General features: G+C 41.2%; 1 protein-coding gene across 1 annotated transcript; it reads right to left on the bottom strand.

Moving 5' to 3' along the window:
- Positions 1-283: 283 nt before the first annotated feature.
- On the bottom strand, positions 284-3296 carry LOC111916427 (protein GET4). The gene is made up of 12 exons (XM_023912109.3): positions 2932-3296; positions 2621-2700; positions 2407-2485; positions 2205-2286; positions 1921-2077; positions 1669-1759; positions 1505-1588; positions 1337-1383; positions 1117-1245; positions 945-1029; positions 774-854; positions 284-664 (listed from the first exon to the last, which is right to left on the bottom strand). Exons 1-12 carry the CDS (start codon positions 2977-2979, stop codon positions 659-661), a joined length of 969 nt encoding a protein of 322 aa, XP_023767877.2. The 5' UTR covers positions 2980-3296; the 3' UTR covers positions 284-658.
- Between the last annotated feature and the right edge of the window lie 16096 nt (positions 3297-19392).

Genomic DNA, 19392 nt, shown 5'->3' with positions numbered 1-19392 from the left:
AATATTCAAGGATTAAAACATGCTAATGCTAATATAGATCACAACATTAATGAAAACAATTGTATCCAAGTATATTAATTCATACTAAAATCATCACCGTTTAATATTCAAATATTCAAATATCCAAATACTAAAACAATCCAACAAACAACATAAATTTCTCATGTAACAAGGCCTAATGCCATGCTATATGAGAGGCATAGTCTCAGTGGACTAGTGATTTCGTTTGAGTAAACTTTTTCCCACGAACTTCATGTGTTCAATCAAGAATAAGTGAAAAATATTTGGCTTGAAAAAGAAACTATTTTTTTGCAATTAGTAAAAAATACAAGCATTGTCATAATATATCATTGTGTGAACTACAAAAGTTATCAATCAGTCTAGGTTTTAAACAAGATGTACCCGTTTTATAGCTTCTAAAGTTGACTATGAACATTGTGTTACATCCAGGCTTCTTCTTCTACCAGACCAACCATAATGCTTTGTTAAGAGCAGCTTTAGATAGCTTAGGTTTTCATAGATTTCATAAACCCATTATACTATTATGTTACATAGATTTCAAATTTGAAGCAAAGCAAATAGAATAAAGTTTACATGACACTGATATGGAAAGTTTACGACACATTTTGTTGTGTTTGAACATGATATTTCCCTCAAGTCACATCTGCAAACAAGGAAAAATTAAGTTTTGTTCCTCTTTTAACTCAATGAAGACACGAATGACTAAATAAAATTGACTAAATATTGTTACAATGAGAAGAAAAAAAATGTACCTTGAATAATTCTCCAAACATCCCTTGTAAGGGATTTTTTCGGCGTACACCATAGAACTTTTCCCTAATGTCTTCTAGCAACTGTGCACCAAAAAGTACTTTTGAGAATATTATGGGGATGGATAAATTAGCTAATAATTTAAAAAAAAAAAAAAAAAAGGGATTATCAACCTCGATAAACATAGGATCTCTTTCTATACTGGAGCTGAATTTTTGTCTCAACATATTGAATAGTGGCAATGCATCTCTCATTAACCTGCAATCACAAGTTGAAATAATATTAAATTTCTCTGAAACATGTAGAAAAAGAATCAATATAAATAAATAAAGAAGAAAAACTAACGTCTGTAAGAGATAGTCGATAAAGCGCATTAATTCAGACTCTGGAAACTCAAGCTCTTTGGCCCAAGCAAGTTTCTTTATCTCATCCATAATATTATTAGCATCTCTCAGGTTACCAACAGATAGATACCTACACACACACACACACGCACACACACCAAAAAAAATCAAAAAACTCTTCAGTTTTTGTCTTATTTAATATATACTTGAAGATTACTTACATCAAAACTGCTCTTGCAATTGCCAAATCATCTTCCCCTGGATAACACTGAATAACCATAAAATAACATTAGCTGCTACTGAGCTAAGATATTGTTTATTTATAATAACATTTCTTAAAAAAAAAAATAAAAAAAATAAAAAAATAAAAAAAAAAAAAAAGGCTTAACCTTGCCCATAAAATTCACGAGGGTTGAAGCAAACTTTTTTGGATTTCTGCCTCTTGCAAAATGCAACGACACTCTAGTCATGTCCTGTAAATAAAATGTAATAGTATATAAATTATAAAAAGGTGTGTTATGATTGATGACTAAAGTTTTAAAAAAAAACATACAGCTTCTGGTGATTCAGAGTATATGTATTCAGCCAACATATCATGTAACTCTGCAGATCCAAGTTTACGAGGTCCAGTGTCTGAAGACCACCTACAAACACAAGAAAAAGATTCAGAGGTTCAATTTCAACTTCCCTTAAAAAAAAAACAACACCCAAAGCATGTAGTAGAATCTAGAAGGTAGGAATCAGTATGCTAATATTACAGTCAACACCTGAAAGAAGCAAATAAGAAGAAAGCAGAAGCACTCACTTAATAGCAGCTTTCAGAAATGATGTGCAGCTTTCAACCCGTGTTTTTGCAGCTCCAAGGGTTTCAGATAATCGATGGATCTCATCATCATCTTCCAACCCCAAGTTTTGAGGCAAAGGAATTCGCGGGAACTTCTTGTAGATTTTTCTGATACGATCTATGATTCATGAAAAACAATCAGCAACCACAAAAAAAAAAAAAAAAAAAAAAAAAAAAAAGGTAGTGAAGGCTTCTATAAAATCCCAAAAACTATAGAGCATCTGGAACAAGAGGAAATAACTAACCAAGATAGTCATCATCAAAGTCAACTTTAGCTTTGACTAGCATCTCCACAAACAACACAGCAAGCTCACCCCCACATGTTACCTACAGGTTTCATGTATCCAATTCTATATAAGTGAGCTACTTTGATCTGAATGTATTTCTAACCTTTTTTTCATGGACAGATTTTCTGATAAATGGATAAAATGAGTGGTAGAATGTTACCTGCTCGTGTTCTAATTGGAGACATGCACCTGACTGAAGAAGGTCTAAGGCTTCAGAAAATCTTCCTACTGTAGCATATCTAAAATCAGCAAAAGGTCATGTATAAGGAGCCAATACACAAGTAGGTTAACAAGATTTGTAACACATTCTAGATCTGAGAAGTGCATATATATGTTCCTTCACAGATACGAGTGTCGATTGAAGCCATACGTACCTTGCACTAATAGTTTTGTACATCTGTTGAGCCCCATAGTAATTCCCTTCTTTTACAAGGTTCTTTAACTTCTCGATATTCTGCAATTAACCAGTCAAGCAACAACCTCAAGTTCAATTTACGTTTCATAAGATCAAACCATCACCCGATGCTATATGAAGTTTGAGTATCGATCAGATATATAGAACTAAAAGAAAATGTTTATCTGGAATCCACATTCAAATAACACAATCATATAGATGAATAAACCAAATTGACAAAAAGAAACAAATGAATTTGGTTAAGATAGCGATGTTAGGTTAGGTTGTTACCTCAGCTCCAGGAGGCAATAGAGCTTTCCTAAATCTTTCTCGCGACATGGCTGTGATTTTGCGTCAATCCGTCGTCGATGTGGCGGTAAGTTTTGCCTCAATAGGTCGTCGATCGCCGTGGAGACCAATGTGATTTGGGCATGTAAAAGGGATTGCGATGGCTATAACATCGGCAGTTCTACGTGTATGCTATGATTTGTGATACCTTGTGCATCATCTGTTGTACGTCTTTGTCTTGGGTATTTTTCGCAATTTTCTTGTGGGTATTATGCAGATCTTGCGGTGACAATGACCATCATATTATATTCTCCATTCAAAAATAATGGATATGATTCAACTATTTGTATTGAAGCCCTAAAATCATTATCTTCAATTTTTATGTAGCGATGTTGTTCATATTCAGGAAAATGACCTCATAAAAGGATTCGGGTTATTCGAATTGGATTCATATTGGATCCGAAATGGTCAGGGGAAAGACTGGATTTTGTCAAAACCCGACCAGCTTATCCATCCAAGTATGTGAATATGTGGAATCGGATTGCACCGAATTTTAAAATCTTTTCTAAAATCAGGAGTTAAAAGGTGACCGTAGTAATCCAAAAACCGAACTATGACTGATATAAGTCATATGACAATTTATAATATAAAAGAATATGATTATGATTCTCATTTAATGATTCGGTTTTAGTTTTTCTGTGAAACCGAACCGATTAACATATAGAACTTTGAAAAATATTTTGTATATATTATATAATTTGTAATTATATGTTTACATAAAGGAATTAAAGGGTAGCTTTGATTCTTGAATCATATACCCAATAAACAATTCAACAAATGGTACCACATCATGCCGGTTCTCCCTTGTTAGGGAGGACGGAATGGTAACGGTTTTGTTGAGTGGGTTTGACTAGGAAGGAGAAGAGGGAGCACCGGGAGGAGACCAGGAGAGAAAGAAGGGTGTCGAGCGGGTCCAAAAAACTGTTGGAGGGTTGAATTAAAGAAGGAAAATAAGTAATATGGGTTGGGAGGGTCTTCATAAAGGGTTTGGCGGGTTCACCTGCTTCAACGGAAACACGAGGATGATTCCGTCCTCCCTTATCTTGAATTGTTTTCTTAAACTGTTTTAAAATGATGATGTTTTTCTTGAAATGTTTTTTTGTTCTTGTTGTTTGTGTTTTTTTTAACTGTTTTAAAATGATGCTTTATATTTGTTTAAATAGTTGACAGTTACAAAGTTGGCAATCATATCTATAGCAACTAACTTTTTTTATTATCATTTTATAGCAACATATTTTCTTACTTTCATTTTTTATATCAATGTATTATATATTTTTTCACTTTCTATATCAATGAACTTTCAATTTTTATATCATTTTGCATCAATTTGGTTAACCGATATTAACCATTAACAGACTAATACCGCTAACCACTAACCATAAGTAATGGTTATCAAAATACAATAACCAATTATAATAGTTTTGACACGATTTTGACCAATAACTGAACCAAACTGTTTCATACACAACCTTAATTTAAATGGTTTTTTATAGCTACAGTTGAAAGGTAAATTTTAGATTTTTTTAGTTTCTATGCCTACATAATTGCTTTTGCCTTAAAATTGTGATTTTTCTAATTTAGACTTAAGTCATGTTTGACAGACTAGAAGAAAACTAGTTGTTAGTTAATAAACTAACTTATAAATTAATAGTGTTTGGTAAAAAGTAATTTATAAGCTATATTTCAAATATAAAATAACATAAATACACATTTAGATATATAACTAAAAGTAGAAATAATTAAGAGCGTATTTAGAATATTTATTAATTAAAAAAAAAAAACTTCATAAATTTATCAAAAGCTATCTTGTAACACTTGTTTTAGGTATCATTTATTTCTCTAATATTTTAGGGTTTTGGACTGGGGCTCAACGAGTTAGGAGCTCCAACTCGTCGAGTAGGAATCATTATGGACGCGAGATGAAGGGTCTACTCAACGAGTAGACGCTGAAAAGGAAAACCCTAATTTTGCGGATTTTGCACCTTATATAAAGAACTTATGGTTCGTTTGTGGCCTCCCCCATTGTCTTTACAGCCCAGAGAAACCCTAGTTCGACCCTTACACCTTCTTGAGTGTGTATGAGAGCCTTGGAGAGTGATTGGTGTGGTTGTGAAGGAACTTGGAGCTTGAAGAGGTTGGAGCAAAGGGAGAAGCAATAGATCCCACAGTTACTCTGTGTTAGCAACCATTTGCAGGTAAAAACTCTTTACCTTGGCTTTCCATTTCTTAGATCTTCCCTTATGCAAGAATATGGTCATTTCTAGTGCAAAATGGAGTCACTCTCGGTTTTGAGCTTGCCATTAGGACATGGTCTCAGATCTGGACATAAAATTGTCGACTTTATCTATTCTTGGTCGTCCTTCTCCATGCCCTAAACCTCTTCCTAAGCTTTGTTTTGGGTGTTTTAGCCTCTTTAGGCCTTGCATGCACGTAAAGTTTACAACTTTACATGGTAACTACAGCTACAGTTTAGAGCTTTGGTTTTGCTTAAAAGCGTCTGAATGAGAAAAAGGCTAAAGGAACTCAACGAGTTGCTTAGTCAACTCGATGAGTTGGATAAGGGTTTTCCCGTCTTCTGGATACTGAGTGAACTCGACAAGTTGGTTAGGGTTTTTCCTAGTTTTCTGAACACTGAAGAAACTCGACAAGTTGCTAGATGCACTCGACGAGTTGGGGTCAACATGGACTGCTGACCTTAACTTTGACCATGGTGGACCAAGTTTGACTTTGAGGGTACTTTTGGTATTTCAGGATTTTGACAAAGTTAGTCTCATGATGGTTGTAGGCAGTTGACTTGGACCTGCGAGTTGGGAGTAATCTTATCAGTTCAGCATTTCGTGAGAGGTGAGTTTTCTCACCATACCAATGGGTCCAAGGCACCAAGGCCGGCCCATTATATGATATGTGGATTGTTAGTTGATTATGTGGTATGTCGGTATGACATTTGTATGGAAGACCCTAGGGGGTTCCCGCGGAGGTAGATTAAGACCATGAGGAGGTTCCTATGGCATTTGGTATAAGTCATTGGAGGGTTTCCACGACTTCCTAGAATATTTTCATGTTTAGCTCGCATGTTATTTCTTTGGTTAGTGAAGACCGTGTGGAGGTTCCCACGATAGGTAGTCAAGACCACATGGGGGTTCCGGTGGCAGTTAGCAAAGACCATGTAAGGGTTCCCATGACAGGTAGTCAAGACCACGTGGGGGTTCCAGTAGCACTCGGTATAACACCTTGGAAGGTTTCCATGGCATCCTTATATGTTTGTATGCATGGATTATGTGATATGTGTAACTTATAGAGCTAATATGGATTACGTGATTATGTGGATTGTGTGGGGTATGCTCTGGGGAACTCACTAAGCATTAGCTTACAGTTTGTTGGTTGTTTCAGGTACTTCAAAGCCTAAGGGCAAGGGTCCAACTTGATGGCGCGACATGCACTCTTCGGCGATTTTATTTGGGGGGCACTCTGATATTCTGAATAAAATGTTGATATAGTGGATTTTGAAAACAAATGTTGTTGGTATTTTATGATCGTTGGAAACAATTTTGTTAATTAGAAATGAAATTTTTAATTGGCAAATTTTGGGTTGTTACAAGTTGGCATCAGAGCCTTGGTTTGAGGGATTCGGGCACACTCTCGGGTGTGTCAAGACTCAAACTAAGGAAATAGTAAAATTGTTTTCAAAAATCAAAGTTAAAACTTCTTAAACGGAAAAAGGGAGAGTGCAATGCACGCAATCGGCTGAGCTCAAGTAAGTAGTTCCCCATTATGTTAGCCATGTTATACTAATATTTGGATTATGATAGTCGAATGGATTTTGCTATGTGTATGCTTTAAAAATTGTATACAGTTAGGATCTTAAAGCCATAGAATGATTGACTTGGCCTTATTTCCTGTTCCTTGTCTGGTTGTGGTCCTAGGGTAGAGTCTGTTATTCGAAAGTCTATTTAATCTTGTTCTGTGTATAATTTGCATACATAAGCCAACCGGTTATGATTGATCTGAGTTCCGGTTTGATATGGATGGAACAAATCTTAGGATAGCCTAGGATTTGACTTATGCGGTAGCCTGAGGGATATGAAGACAAAGGAAAGAACTTCAAATGTTGAACCATTTGGAAAGAACTTATGTTTTGTTCTGGGACAAATTGGAGTTTCCAAGTAGAGCCTTGGGGAAGGTACAGATAGGTGTGGAAGGTAGTATTGGGCCTGTACTACTGAAAGCACAAGACCTGTACCCAAACCAATTTTAGATCTGGAAGCTCTAAGGAGAACTGGTGTGGAAGGATCCCCTTTTGTATATATTGATCATTCTGTCATATGGTATTTCAGATCAGCATGGTGGTGACACGACATGGAGCAGGGGGATCAGGATCAGGATCAAGATCCGGATCTGGATCGGGCTATGCTACAGAGCCCGTTGATGAGAGGTTGCGTGAGCTTATCGCAGCCGAGGTTACGAGAGGCATCCTTGACGCTACCCCATTGATTTTTAGGACAGTCAAGGAAAGGATGATGGAGATCATGGAGGAGTGGCTCAGGTCTTTCCGAGCCGAGATTGTTGCGGGCTAGTTCAGGGACCGAACTCCCTCGTTTAAGGAGTTCAATTCGTGCGAAGCGCCTGACTTCTTCGGGGTCAGGGACCCCATAGCTAGTTGATGCTGGGTGGAAGACATGGAGAATGCCCAACGCACGAGTTTTTGCCCTGATGCGACAAAGGTGGGTTTTACCTCGTGTCTGTTGAGGGACTGAGCTAGGGATTGGTGGGAGGAGGTAACTAGCCAGGTGGGAGTAGCCGGTGTGGCTGAGATGACACGGGCAAAGCTTGTTAGACGCTTTGATCTGGAGTTTGCACCATCTATTGAGGTACAATAGTTAGTGAAAGAGTTTCAGGAGTTTTAGCAGACCACCGAGGCTGTGGCGCAGACCACTGCCAAGTTTCGGGAATGAGCACTATTGATCCCACAGTATGTTATGGATGAGAATATGAGGAGGACGAGGTATCATTCCATGTTGAGGGATGATATTCGTGATTTTGTGAGCTTTACATGGTGCAAGAACCTGAATGAGATGGTGGGGAAGGCCTGAGAGCGGGAGATGGAGTTGGAGCTTCGCACTAAGAGAAAGCCAGAACAGGTTCAAGCAGTTGTGGGTCAGGCTAAAAAGTCTAAGACCTCTGATTCTTCGGGTAGGGGCCAGCCGGGTCGTGGCCAGTGTTCCAAGTGCGGGAATCGCACAGTGGAGTTTGTCGGGGGACGGGCCCGGTATGTTATACATGTGGTCAGTCGGGCCACGTGAGTAGGGACTGCCCGAAGAAGAGCTTGATTTGCATCCACTATAACCAGACTGGCCATAAAAAGTTCGATTGTCCGAGGTTGCAGGGAAGATGAGGAGCAGTGTCGGTGCTTGCGCCCGCCATGATGAGGATTACTGATGGCCGTCCTGTCAAGGCAAATGCTCTTGCGGTGAAGAGGCGCGCATTTCAGTTGACTACCGAGGAGGCTCGGGCAGCGCCAAACGTCATGACTGGTACATAATTTATTTTATGCTCGATATTGATTTGTTACGCTTATGTATATATGTGCTCTTATATAGAGACCTTTATGGTCAATGGTACGTCGGCCCATGTTCTTTTCGATTCGGGGCTACCCGATCGTTTGTATCTCTTGCGCTAAGCAAGAAGTTCCGGGATGCTTCGGGGACTTTTGATTCTCTACTTGAGGTTGAGATTGCAGATGACCGTACTGTGAGTGCCGCGAGGGGTATATCGGGACTATGTCTTGAATGTGATTGGGGAGAGTTTGTCTCGACTTGATTCCGATTATGTTGCAAGGATTGAAGGTGATCATCGGGATGGACTAGTTGGGGGCCATGATAGATTGTGAGCGCCAACTGGTGAGAGTTCGAACCCTAAGTGGGGGAGAACTGGTTATTCAGAGAAAGAGGACCTCATAGGAACCAACCCTCTATTCAGTTGTGAGGGCTAGGAGACTTCTCCATCAGGGTTATTCGTGATTCTTGGCGTATATCTCGGATACGAGGGTTGAGACTCCAACAGATTTGGATAGTGTACCGGTTGTACAGGATTTTTGGGATTTATTTCTCGAGGAGTTGCTTGGGGTGCCTCCAGAGGCAAGTAGATTTTCGCATTGACTTGGCGTCGGGTGCCATTCTGATAGCTAAGGCACCGTATCAGCTAGCTCCGCCCAAGATGTAGGAGCTGTCTACGCAGCTTTAGGAGCTGTTAGACCGAGGGTTCATTCGTCCGAGCAGTTCTCCGTGGGGAGCACCAACCATGTTCGTGAAGAAGAAGGATGGGTCACACAGGATGTATCGATTATAGGGAGCTGAACAAGCTAACGGTGAAAAACCGTTACCCGCTCCCGAGGATCGGTGATTTGTTCGATCGGTTTCAAGGTGCATCTTGGTTTTCCAAGATTGATCATCGGTCGGGGTATCATCATATGAGGATTAGAGATAATGATATACCAAAGACAACTTTCAAAACTCAGTACGGTCACTACGATTTTGTGTTGATGCCATTTGGGCTCACCAATGCCCCAGCAGCGTTCATTGATCTCATGAGCAGGGTATGTAGGCTGATGTTGGACCGGTCTATGATCATTTTTATTGATGATATCTTGGTCTATTCTAAGACCAAGGAGCAGCATCTGAGGGAGGTATTGGAGACACTGAGGACGGAAAGGCTTTATGCCAAGTTCTCAAAGTGTGATTCCTGGTTGCGAGAGGTGCAGTTTTGGGGGCAGATCATCAACCAAGAGGGTATTTCGGTTGATCCAGACAAGGTTGAGGAAGTGATGCGGTGGGAAGTACCGAAGAATGCATCTAAGATTCGTAGCTTCTTGGGTCTAGCAGGGTATTATTGGAGATTCATCTAGAACTTCTCCAAGATCACCCTGCCATTGACCCGTTTGACCAAGAATAATGTGACTTTCTGGTGGGGCCCGGACCAGCAGTTGGCATTCGAGACCTTGAGACAGAGGTTGTGTGAGGCCCCTATTTTGGTACTACCCGAGGGTTTGGATGATTTGGTAGTGTATTGTGATGCGTCGATCTTAGGGTTAGGGGAGGTCTTGATGCAGAGGGGGCATGTGATCGTGTACGCCTCGAGGCAGCTGAAGCCTCATGAGGCAAATTACCCCACTCATGACCTGGAACTGGGAACTATGGTGTTTGCTCTCAAAAGCTAGAGGCATTAATTGTATGGAGTGTGGTGCACTATCTTAACCGATCACAAGAGTTTGAAGTATTTGATTTATCAGCAGAACCTCAACATGCGACAAAGGAGGTGGTTGGATGTACTGGAAGATTATGACTGCGAGATCTTATACTATCTAGGGAAGGCCAACGTGGTGGCCAATGCTTTGAGCTGCAAGGTCGCGGGTTCTCTGATCGGTAACGTTTGTTTAAGGATGACGGTGGTCTCTCCACTGTTAGATATGATTAAGAAGGCTCAATTGGAGGGTTTGAAGAAAGAGAACTAGAAGATAGAGTGGATTAGGGGTCAGTTCCCCTTGTTTGTACGGGATGGTCGGGGACTCTTGACATAGTGTGGTCGGGTGTAGGTACCGGTGTCTGGGGGAGTGAGATAGAAGATATTAGAGGAGGCACACAAGCCCATGTTCTCTATACATTCAGGGGCTACAAAGATGTACAAAGATCTGAGGCTGAGTTACTAGTGGCCCTGCATGAAGCAGGAGATCGCCTAGTTTGTGGAGCGGTGCTTAACCTGCAGGAAGGTCAAGGCCGAGCATCAGCGGCCTCATGGAAAGGTTCAACCACTACCCATTCTTATCTGGAATTGGGAAGAGAGCACCATGGACTTCATCACGAAGTTACCGAGGAAAGCGAGGGGTGTGGATGTCATATGGGTCATCGTGGACAGATTGAAGAAAAGTTCCCATTTTATTCCGATCTCCAAGAGTATTTTCCTAAGAAATTAGCAGATATCTATATGCAGGAGGTAGTGCTCAGGCACGGAGTGCCAGGATCGGTGGTCTCGGACCGCGATGTTTAATTTACATCCAGGTTTTGGATGAAGTTCCACGAGGAGTAGAGAACTCAGTTACACTTCAACACTGCATACCACCCCTACACAGATGGCCAGAGCGAACGGACGATCCAGAGGCTCGAGGATATGCTACTGGCATGCGTTTTGGATTTCGGAGGGAGTTGGGATACATACCTCCCACTAGCAGAGTTCTCATATAACAATAGTTATCATGCTAGTATCGACCGACCCCCGTTTGATATGTTGTATGGTCGGAGGTGTCCCAATAGCTAGATTTGTCTCGTGGATGAAGTAGGAAGATCTTAATGGATTAAGACCATGTGTTAAGAACTTTCTGGATGTCCAAAGTGATAAAGTTCGAGACTTTATAGTCCTATGGCACATTTGGTCGATGGATCTGGAGTTTGGGCTTCAGTGCTTAAGCCATTAAGCACTTATTAGGGTTTTAGCGATACCCCGTGTACGCCCAGCATACTGGGTCAACCACCCCAATGGTGGTCAACATCTGGACGAGTACGCCCCGCATACCATAGGAGTACGCCCCGTGTACGTCCTCTATTGGGCCTTTGGCAATTGGGCTTCGGGTTTGGGGCTGTTTATGGGCTAGTTGGATTTAGGCCTTTGCTGGAGTTTATGAATATTATGTTTTGGGCCAAGTTTTGATAATGGATCTTGGAATTAGGCCTAATTAGGGAGTTGGACCCAATTTGGTAAATTGGGTCAATAATGGGCTTGGCATAAGGACTTTCAAGGTTATGGAATTGGCATTGGGCCTTGGCCCAATAAAGAAAATGGACATGATGGATTGTGTGGACCCCTTAGTCAAGATTATTATGTTGTGTAATGACTTGGTATTTATTATTTGGATAGTTCAGGATCTTTGGTGAGGCAACGATTCGGGAGTTCGATTCTTTAGTTAGGATCAGCTTTGCGAGGTGAGTTTTCATCACTATACTCAAGGGTCTAAGTCACCAAGGTCGGACCTTTTGGATTGCTATCTTGATATGTTATATGCTCGAGTATTTTTATGATCCATTAGATCAGTATCCTGGTAGATAGGATATTATATGATGTTATGATCCGTTAAATAAGTATCCTGGTAGATAGGTTGTTATATGCTATTATGATCCGTTAAATCAATATCCTGGTAGAGAGGATGTTATATGTTGTTATGATTTGTAAGATCAATATCCTAGTATATAGGATGGTATATGTTGCCATGATCTGTTAGATCGATATCATGGTAGATCGGATGTTGTTATGCTTAGTGACCTATAGTTGGTCTAACTGTCTGTATGTCGGTAGGAGATTACCTGTTATATGTGCACATGATTGATTAGTAGTTGAGGTTATTCCATCCCGAGGATGATAGGACCCTAGTATGTTGTCTTTATAGACTGTTATATGATTATCTGATATAGGTGCACATGTTTAATTGGTTAGGGGGGATCCCAATCCGATGGTTGTGGGCCGAGAGTATTTCATCTCGAGGACGATTGGACTCATAGTATGTTGGCATTCCAACATGATGGTTGAGGGTCTGGGGTATTCCAACCCGATGGTTGATTGGACTCATAGTATGTTGGCATTCCAACCCGATGGTTGAGGGTCTGGGGTATTCCAACCCGATGGTTGATTGTACCTATAGTATGTTGGCATTCCAACCCGACGGTTGAGGGCCTGGGGTATTCCAACCCGATGGTTGAGGGCCTGGGGTATTCCATCCCGATGGATGATTGCACCCATAGTATTTGTTATATATGTGTTGTGTGTGGGCATTCCAACCCAATGGTTGAGGGCTTGGGGTATCCCATCCCGATGGATGATTGGACCCATAGTATGTTGTTTGTGATTGTATGTGTATCGTTGGGTGTATGGGTATTTTGGGGGTAACTCACTAAACCTTCGAGCTTACGTTTATCGATTATTGTTTCAGGTGCAACGGATGACCGCGGGAAGGCGAAGACGTGACCGTACACTTCCTCGATTTATGATTATGATTTCTGGGAACTCTGATGCTTAGCTTTTTTGAAAACACTTTGTAATAATTAATGGTATTTTGGATATTTAAAAAGTTTTAAATTGGCTTGATTTTTATGGATGTTACAAGTTGGTATCAGAGCCTTGGTTTGAGTGAATTAGAGGAACACTCGTGTGAATCCAGTCTCAAATGAAGGAAGGATTTTCAAAATGATTTTAAATGGTTTTCAAAATAAGTAAAAGAGGATACGAAGTGTACGATCAACCGGAGCCAGTAAGTAGACCCCAAAATACCATACGGTTATTTGATATTATGATATGTTAGAACAATATGCTAGTACTAGGCTAAGGATCTTCAGGAATTGCATGATAGAATTGTCTGATTACATGATGCCTGCTAGCATAGGGTTTTCCTTATATGAGATTGAAATCATTACTGTAGTTGCTTGTGTATGCATCACGGTTGTATATAATTAAGATCATATAACCTGAGAATGTTTGGTTTGGCCTTATGTTTTGTTCTTGTTTAATTGGGGGCTTAGGTTAGGATCGGATATTCGAAAGTCTATAGGGTCCAACATTATGTATGGCTAGCATACACTAATGCTGCAGGGTTGGTGGAAGTTTCATGGATGTGTGAGTTGTGTGAGGCTGGTAGGTCAGTTATGAGATATTTATCATTCCTCTAGGAATGAGGATTGAGCGCTCGCTATGTTTATGTATATTTTTAGGGTGTTGTGGTGATACTTGAGACAAATATGGGTAGGTGTGGAAGGTAGTATGGGCCCGTACTACTGAAAGCACAGGACTGATACACGTAGCAAGGAAGTCACAACCCCTGGGGTTTAGTTGGAAGTTGGTTCCCTGTTATTGTATGGATTATTCGAGACATCTTGAGACCGGATCCGGGTTAGGATCGGAAGCTGGCAACCAGGAGAGGCCAGTATTGTTAGAGGATCGTGTCAGTGAGATCATTCGGAAGGAGGTGATCAAGATTGTCCGGGGACAGTTGTCGGAGATGTTCGGGTCTATTAAGACCTCTATGGTTGAGTATTTCTACGAGCGTTATGCAGACCTTGCTGAGACGACTGTCGCAGAAGCTGTAACGACGGCAGGGGGAGGAGCTAGTCGGGCTTTCTAGTATCGGGGCTTGTTGCTAGGACATATCCTGATGAGCAGAGGACTGCAGTTACTTGAGATCAAGGAGATATTATGTACTCGTTGCATTCTGCAGGTTGAGTGGGAGAGGCTAGCACATGAGTTTCAAGATATGAGGCTCGAGGGTTTTGCTCGAGGCTGGAATGTGAGTCGCGGGGACTCCAGAAAGGAGTGATGATTATGTTCAGTTGGGGTTTTGTAGCTGGAAGTGGAATGGTAAATTGATGGATTGGATTTTCGTTTTATAGGGCAAGGATTGTGCCCTTTCAGTTTTTCGAGCTCGAAGGAGTGAGCATGCTTGTGACCCCAGGATCAGGTTGTATTCCAGCTCGGGGTCAGTTGGTTGCAGGGATTGGTGACATTATTTCAGCGCCAGTGAGCGTAGGTGGGTCGATGTGGCATAAGTATTTTGTGAGGTCCGATTTGCCTTAGATCACTTATATCAGGCGGTAAGGATTGAATATGCAACCTATTGCACTTTTGGGACTGTAGACTATGTCTTGGGAGTAGCTTGTAGCCCGATTTAGGGCAGAGGTTGCTTCAGCTACTGCAATTCAGCTTTGGATGTTTGAGCAGGTAAGTGAGTCAGGGTACGAACCCTAAATATAATGATTTCTAAAGCCCGAGAGCGGGAGACTTGTTTGGAACACCTTTGGAAAAGGGGTATTATGTGGGAGGTCTGTGGATAGGATTCCACAGAAGGGTTATTCAGCGTTATCAAGATTCAGTGGTTTTAGCAACCGTTCGTGATTGAGGGACGAAAGCACCAAGGGAAGTAGCTCGTCGTCGAGGTATTAGTTGGAGCATCTATCTTTTGGTCTTCAGGATTTGAGTGTCGAGTCATTAAAACATTAGTGACTGTCGGTTTTACTGGGATTCAAGAAGTGTTCATCTGGTTCTTAGAAGTGTGTGATCATTTGGGATTGGCTAGTAACAGAGAGCTAGTTAGAAAGAGTTGGTTATCATCAGATCGATTATTTGGAAGTGAGAAGGATTGGGAATCCTCCAATTTTCATGTATTGTGAAGGCTTAGTCGAATCTAAGTGGAGGAGAGTTACCCCAGGATGTAGAAGCGGGAGAGGTTTTGAAACGGGGATAAATTTCACAACCCGACAGGGAGAATAGAGGCCCCAGTGGCTGCTTGGTTTGAAGGTTGTGTTGGTTGGGGGTTTGGTAAAACTCCGCAGCATAAGAAACACATTCTTGGTGCTTGATAGCAAAATTTGGGGAACCAGGTTGGGGTTCTAGTCATGAATTGAGTTCAGTTTGGGTGTTCAGTCGAGTGTGTGCTCGACTCTGAGGATTTTTGGATTGATAGATTGAGGGTTTTGTTAGCTGCCAGGGCTCGGCAGTACATTCAACACGGATGTGCAGGTTATTTAGCAAATGTGGTAGATACGCGGGTTAGGGATCAGACCGCGATTTTCCAAGAATGTGGATGATCGACATGAAGCCTAGGGTTAGGCCGGGGTTAGAGTCTACGGAATGGATCAGGAGTTTGAAACCCCAAGTGGGTGAGAATAGTCTGCATAGGAAAGATCACTAGGAGGGGTTGTCCAGGGAGATGCTCAGCAGTTTAGAGCGATCCGGATAGACTGAAGGTCGGTGGGGCGTACTAGTCAGGTCGAAGGCTCGGAGAATGGTCCAGACAGGCTGAAGGCCCAGAGAGGCAGTCCAGACATGTTGATGGTTTGAAGAATGGTCCAGACATGTTGAAGGCCTAGAGAGGCGGTCCATACATGTTGAAGGTTCGGAGAACGGTCCATACATGCTGAAGGCCCAAAGAGGCGGTCCAGCCATACTGAAGGTTCGTAGAACGGTCCAGACAAGCTGAAGGCCCAGAGAGGCGGTCCAGACATGCTGAAGGTTCTTAGAGTGGTCTAGATAGACTGAAGACCTGGTGAGGTGGTCCAGTCATGTTGAAGACTCTGTATGTGTTTGTAGATCTATGTGCAGGTATTGAGTATGCTGCTATACTATAGCAATCAGTGGGGTTGTCCCCAAGTATTGAACATGTTGATGGAGTATGCTGAAGACTTTGTATGGGTTTTGTTAGTTATATGATCAGGTTCTGAGTATATATGTGTTATGGGGTAGCAACTTGTTCTACAAGTGAATAGTATAGGGTGAGGTTTCAGCACTGTGACACTTTTTGGTGTTGTGAAGGACATTGTTTAGGCCTTCTTGGGCAATGGAGGAGGTGAGTACCTCCAGGATGGAGTGTTGGACATCTGAAATGACGACAACATTGTCAATAGGTTATCGGGAGCATTCCAGTCATGAGTTGAGGGCTGGAGAGGGCATACCAGACTCATGTTATGGGCTCAGAAGCAATCCAGACCTATGCTGAGGATCATATAAGGGTATTCCAGTCATAGGTTGTGGGCATAGAGATTGTGTTAGTTATGTCCCTTGTAAAAGCGCGTTCGGAATGGATGTTTTGTTGAAATTCAGGGGAGTTGTACTCGGTTGTGACGAATCAGAGGATTGTGGATGAGACGTAAGGATAGATACTTGGATCTCAAGTTATGAGTAGACCTGAGTTATGTTCATAGAGGTATTCCAATCTAGGGTATTCCATATCGAGGATGACTGGACCCTATGATTGATTGGACCTTATATGTTTGGTATTCCAACCTAAGGGTTGATTGGGCCAAACATGTGTTGGATACGAGGGTATTCCATCCTAGGGATGACTGGACCCATCGTAGGCATGCCTGGTATTCCAGCCCGAGGCTGATTGGGCCAGGCATGAGTGTTCGTGTTTGTTAGTGGATTGATTATGTATGATATTTTAGGAGCTGAAGGATGTTTATCCTGTCAGCACAAAGGGTTCGCTTCAGGAAGAGGGAAAGTTGGGCTTTTGATACTTTGGATTATCAGGATTTTGTCAGGTTGGCAAAGTGGCATGTAGGATCTGGATTTTGGGCTTCAGTGCTTAAGCCATTATGTTTTGGGCCTTTGGCAATTGGGCTTCGGGTTTGGGGCTGTTTATGGGCTAGTTGGATTTAGACCTTTGCTGGACTTTATGAATATTATGTTTTGGGCCAAGTTTTGATAATGGATCTTGGAATTAGGCCCAATTAAGGAGTTAGACCCAATTTGGTAAATTGGGCCAATAATGGGCTTGGCATATGTAACAACCAAAAATACGACCCAAAATTTTTTTGTTTTAATAATAATAAAATCATATACAGATCGTCACATCATAAAACTATGTGTCAAATATCTCAACCCATAATAAAATTTCATGAACATTTGTGTCAAATCAAACCATGAATCAACAAACGCCCAGGAATAAGACTGAAGTTGTGGTGTGTGCAATGTCATCATCCTGAGCTCTTCCCTTTACTTGCAGAAGTACCTGAAACCAAAACTAAAACTGTAAGCACAAAGCTTAGTGAGCTCCCCCAAACTACCACATACCATATAATAACATATAACACATACTGGGCCCTTGCACACTGCATCGGACCGAAGTCCGGAAACTGCATCAGACCGAAGTCTGGAACTATCCAGGGCCTTGCCCTCTGCATCGGAACGAAGTACGGAAACTGCATCGGATCGAAGTCCGGAACTGACTGGGACCGCATCCCTTGCATCGGACCGAAGTCCAGAACTAACCAGGGCCTTGCCCTCTGCATCAGACCGAAGTCCGGAAACTGACATAACATAGCATAGCATAAACATATCAACTAGCATGAACACATAACTGCATACTACATCGGACAATAGCCCGAAACACCCAACACATAAATCATGTCTGTGCCACAAAGGCATCAAACATACTAACTACTGCGTCGGATCGAAGTCCGGAAACTACTACTGTAACAACGTAAAATCCCAATTAAATTTTTTTATTTTTAAAGCCACAAAATGTATATCACATCATAATTTCAAATCCGAAACAACAGTGTTTTTGTAGTGGTGTTGATTATGATGGCATGTGCGGAATAGAAAAGATCTAGTGAATCATCATGTAAAATCAAGAACACAAGAAGTAAATAATTCTTTTTAAGCTCTCATTAGTTTCATAGAAAGAGTACAAATGGGTCTTGCAATATTTCTCTCTCTAAACTAATTCTCTCATAAGTGCTCCTTACATAAAATGAGTGCCACCCACTTCCTTATAAAGGAAAGGCAACTCATTACACACACAAGTGGGTAAAGCCTCATCCAAGCGTGACTTTGCACCCTAACATTCTCCCCCTCAAAGTTAGGATTGGATGTCCGGCTTTAATCTCCAACGAGCTAGCGCGATCAAGACCAAACTCCTCCTCGAAGTAACACCGGTCTTTAAATCCGCAAATGAATATTCGACAAACCCGAGAAGCTTCGAATACCCATCATTCTCCCCCTTTTTATAATCAAAAAATGATTATAAAACCCACTAAGGATGAGAAGCGCCCGAGGAATAATCTTCACAATACTCCCCCTTGATGTGTACCAAAAATGAATCACCAAAAATCTTGCACGGAAAAACAATCACGAAAAAGTCACAAAAAATTTTCAATTTATGAAAAATTTTGACTTTTTGAGTGAAAGTTGCAAGATTTTTCAAAATCCGGGTAGAAATTGTCACTTTCTGAAACTTGCAGGGACCCGTTGCGCCAAAAACAGTCAAATATGCGAAACTCTAGCCCATTTGCGAAATCGGGCATAAAGCGTAAATTCGCACAAACTGCAGGGACCAAAACTGAAAATTCTACATTTTTTCATATTTTATGACCCCATTTGCGAAGTTGGGTATTTATTTCCAAAAATGCGAAACTCCAGGGACTATTTTCGAAAATTTATGTTGTCTTCCCCAATTCACGAATATTTCACAGTTAAATTCTTCGCATATTCCATTTATTCCTTCGCATGTTTTAGTCACACAATTTTCGCATCTTTCTTATAAAAGTTTCGCATCGTATATCCTTCTAAACAAATGCGAACATCTTCAAACCAAAACAAAATGCGAATAAACATCCCAGTTGCGAACAGTATTACAACCTTAATCACCTTCGCATTTTTAACCCCAATCAACCAAATGCAAACTCATGTTTGGATGCGAACCATATCACCATTTGCGAACATTCTTAATCAAATGCGAACCCTTTTCAATCTCTAACTGAAGCTGCTTGCCTGTTTGATGTGAACGTTTACAAGAAAACAATTTCGCATTCACCCTGAACAACAAATGATCTTGACTTCAAATCAATCAATCGATTTTCAAAATCAAATTCTTCA

The sequence above is a fragment of the Lactuca sativa genome, chromosome 2 (assembly GCF_002870075.4).
Source record: "Lactuca sativa cultivar Salinas chromosome 2, Lsat_Salinas_v11, whole genome shotgun sequence".
NCBI classification, from domain to species: Eukaryota; Viridiplantae; Streptophyta; class Magnoliopsida; order Asterales; family Asteraceae; genus Lactuca; species Lactuca sativa.
This window is presented reverse-complemented; position numbering and strand designations above follow the sequence as displayed.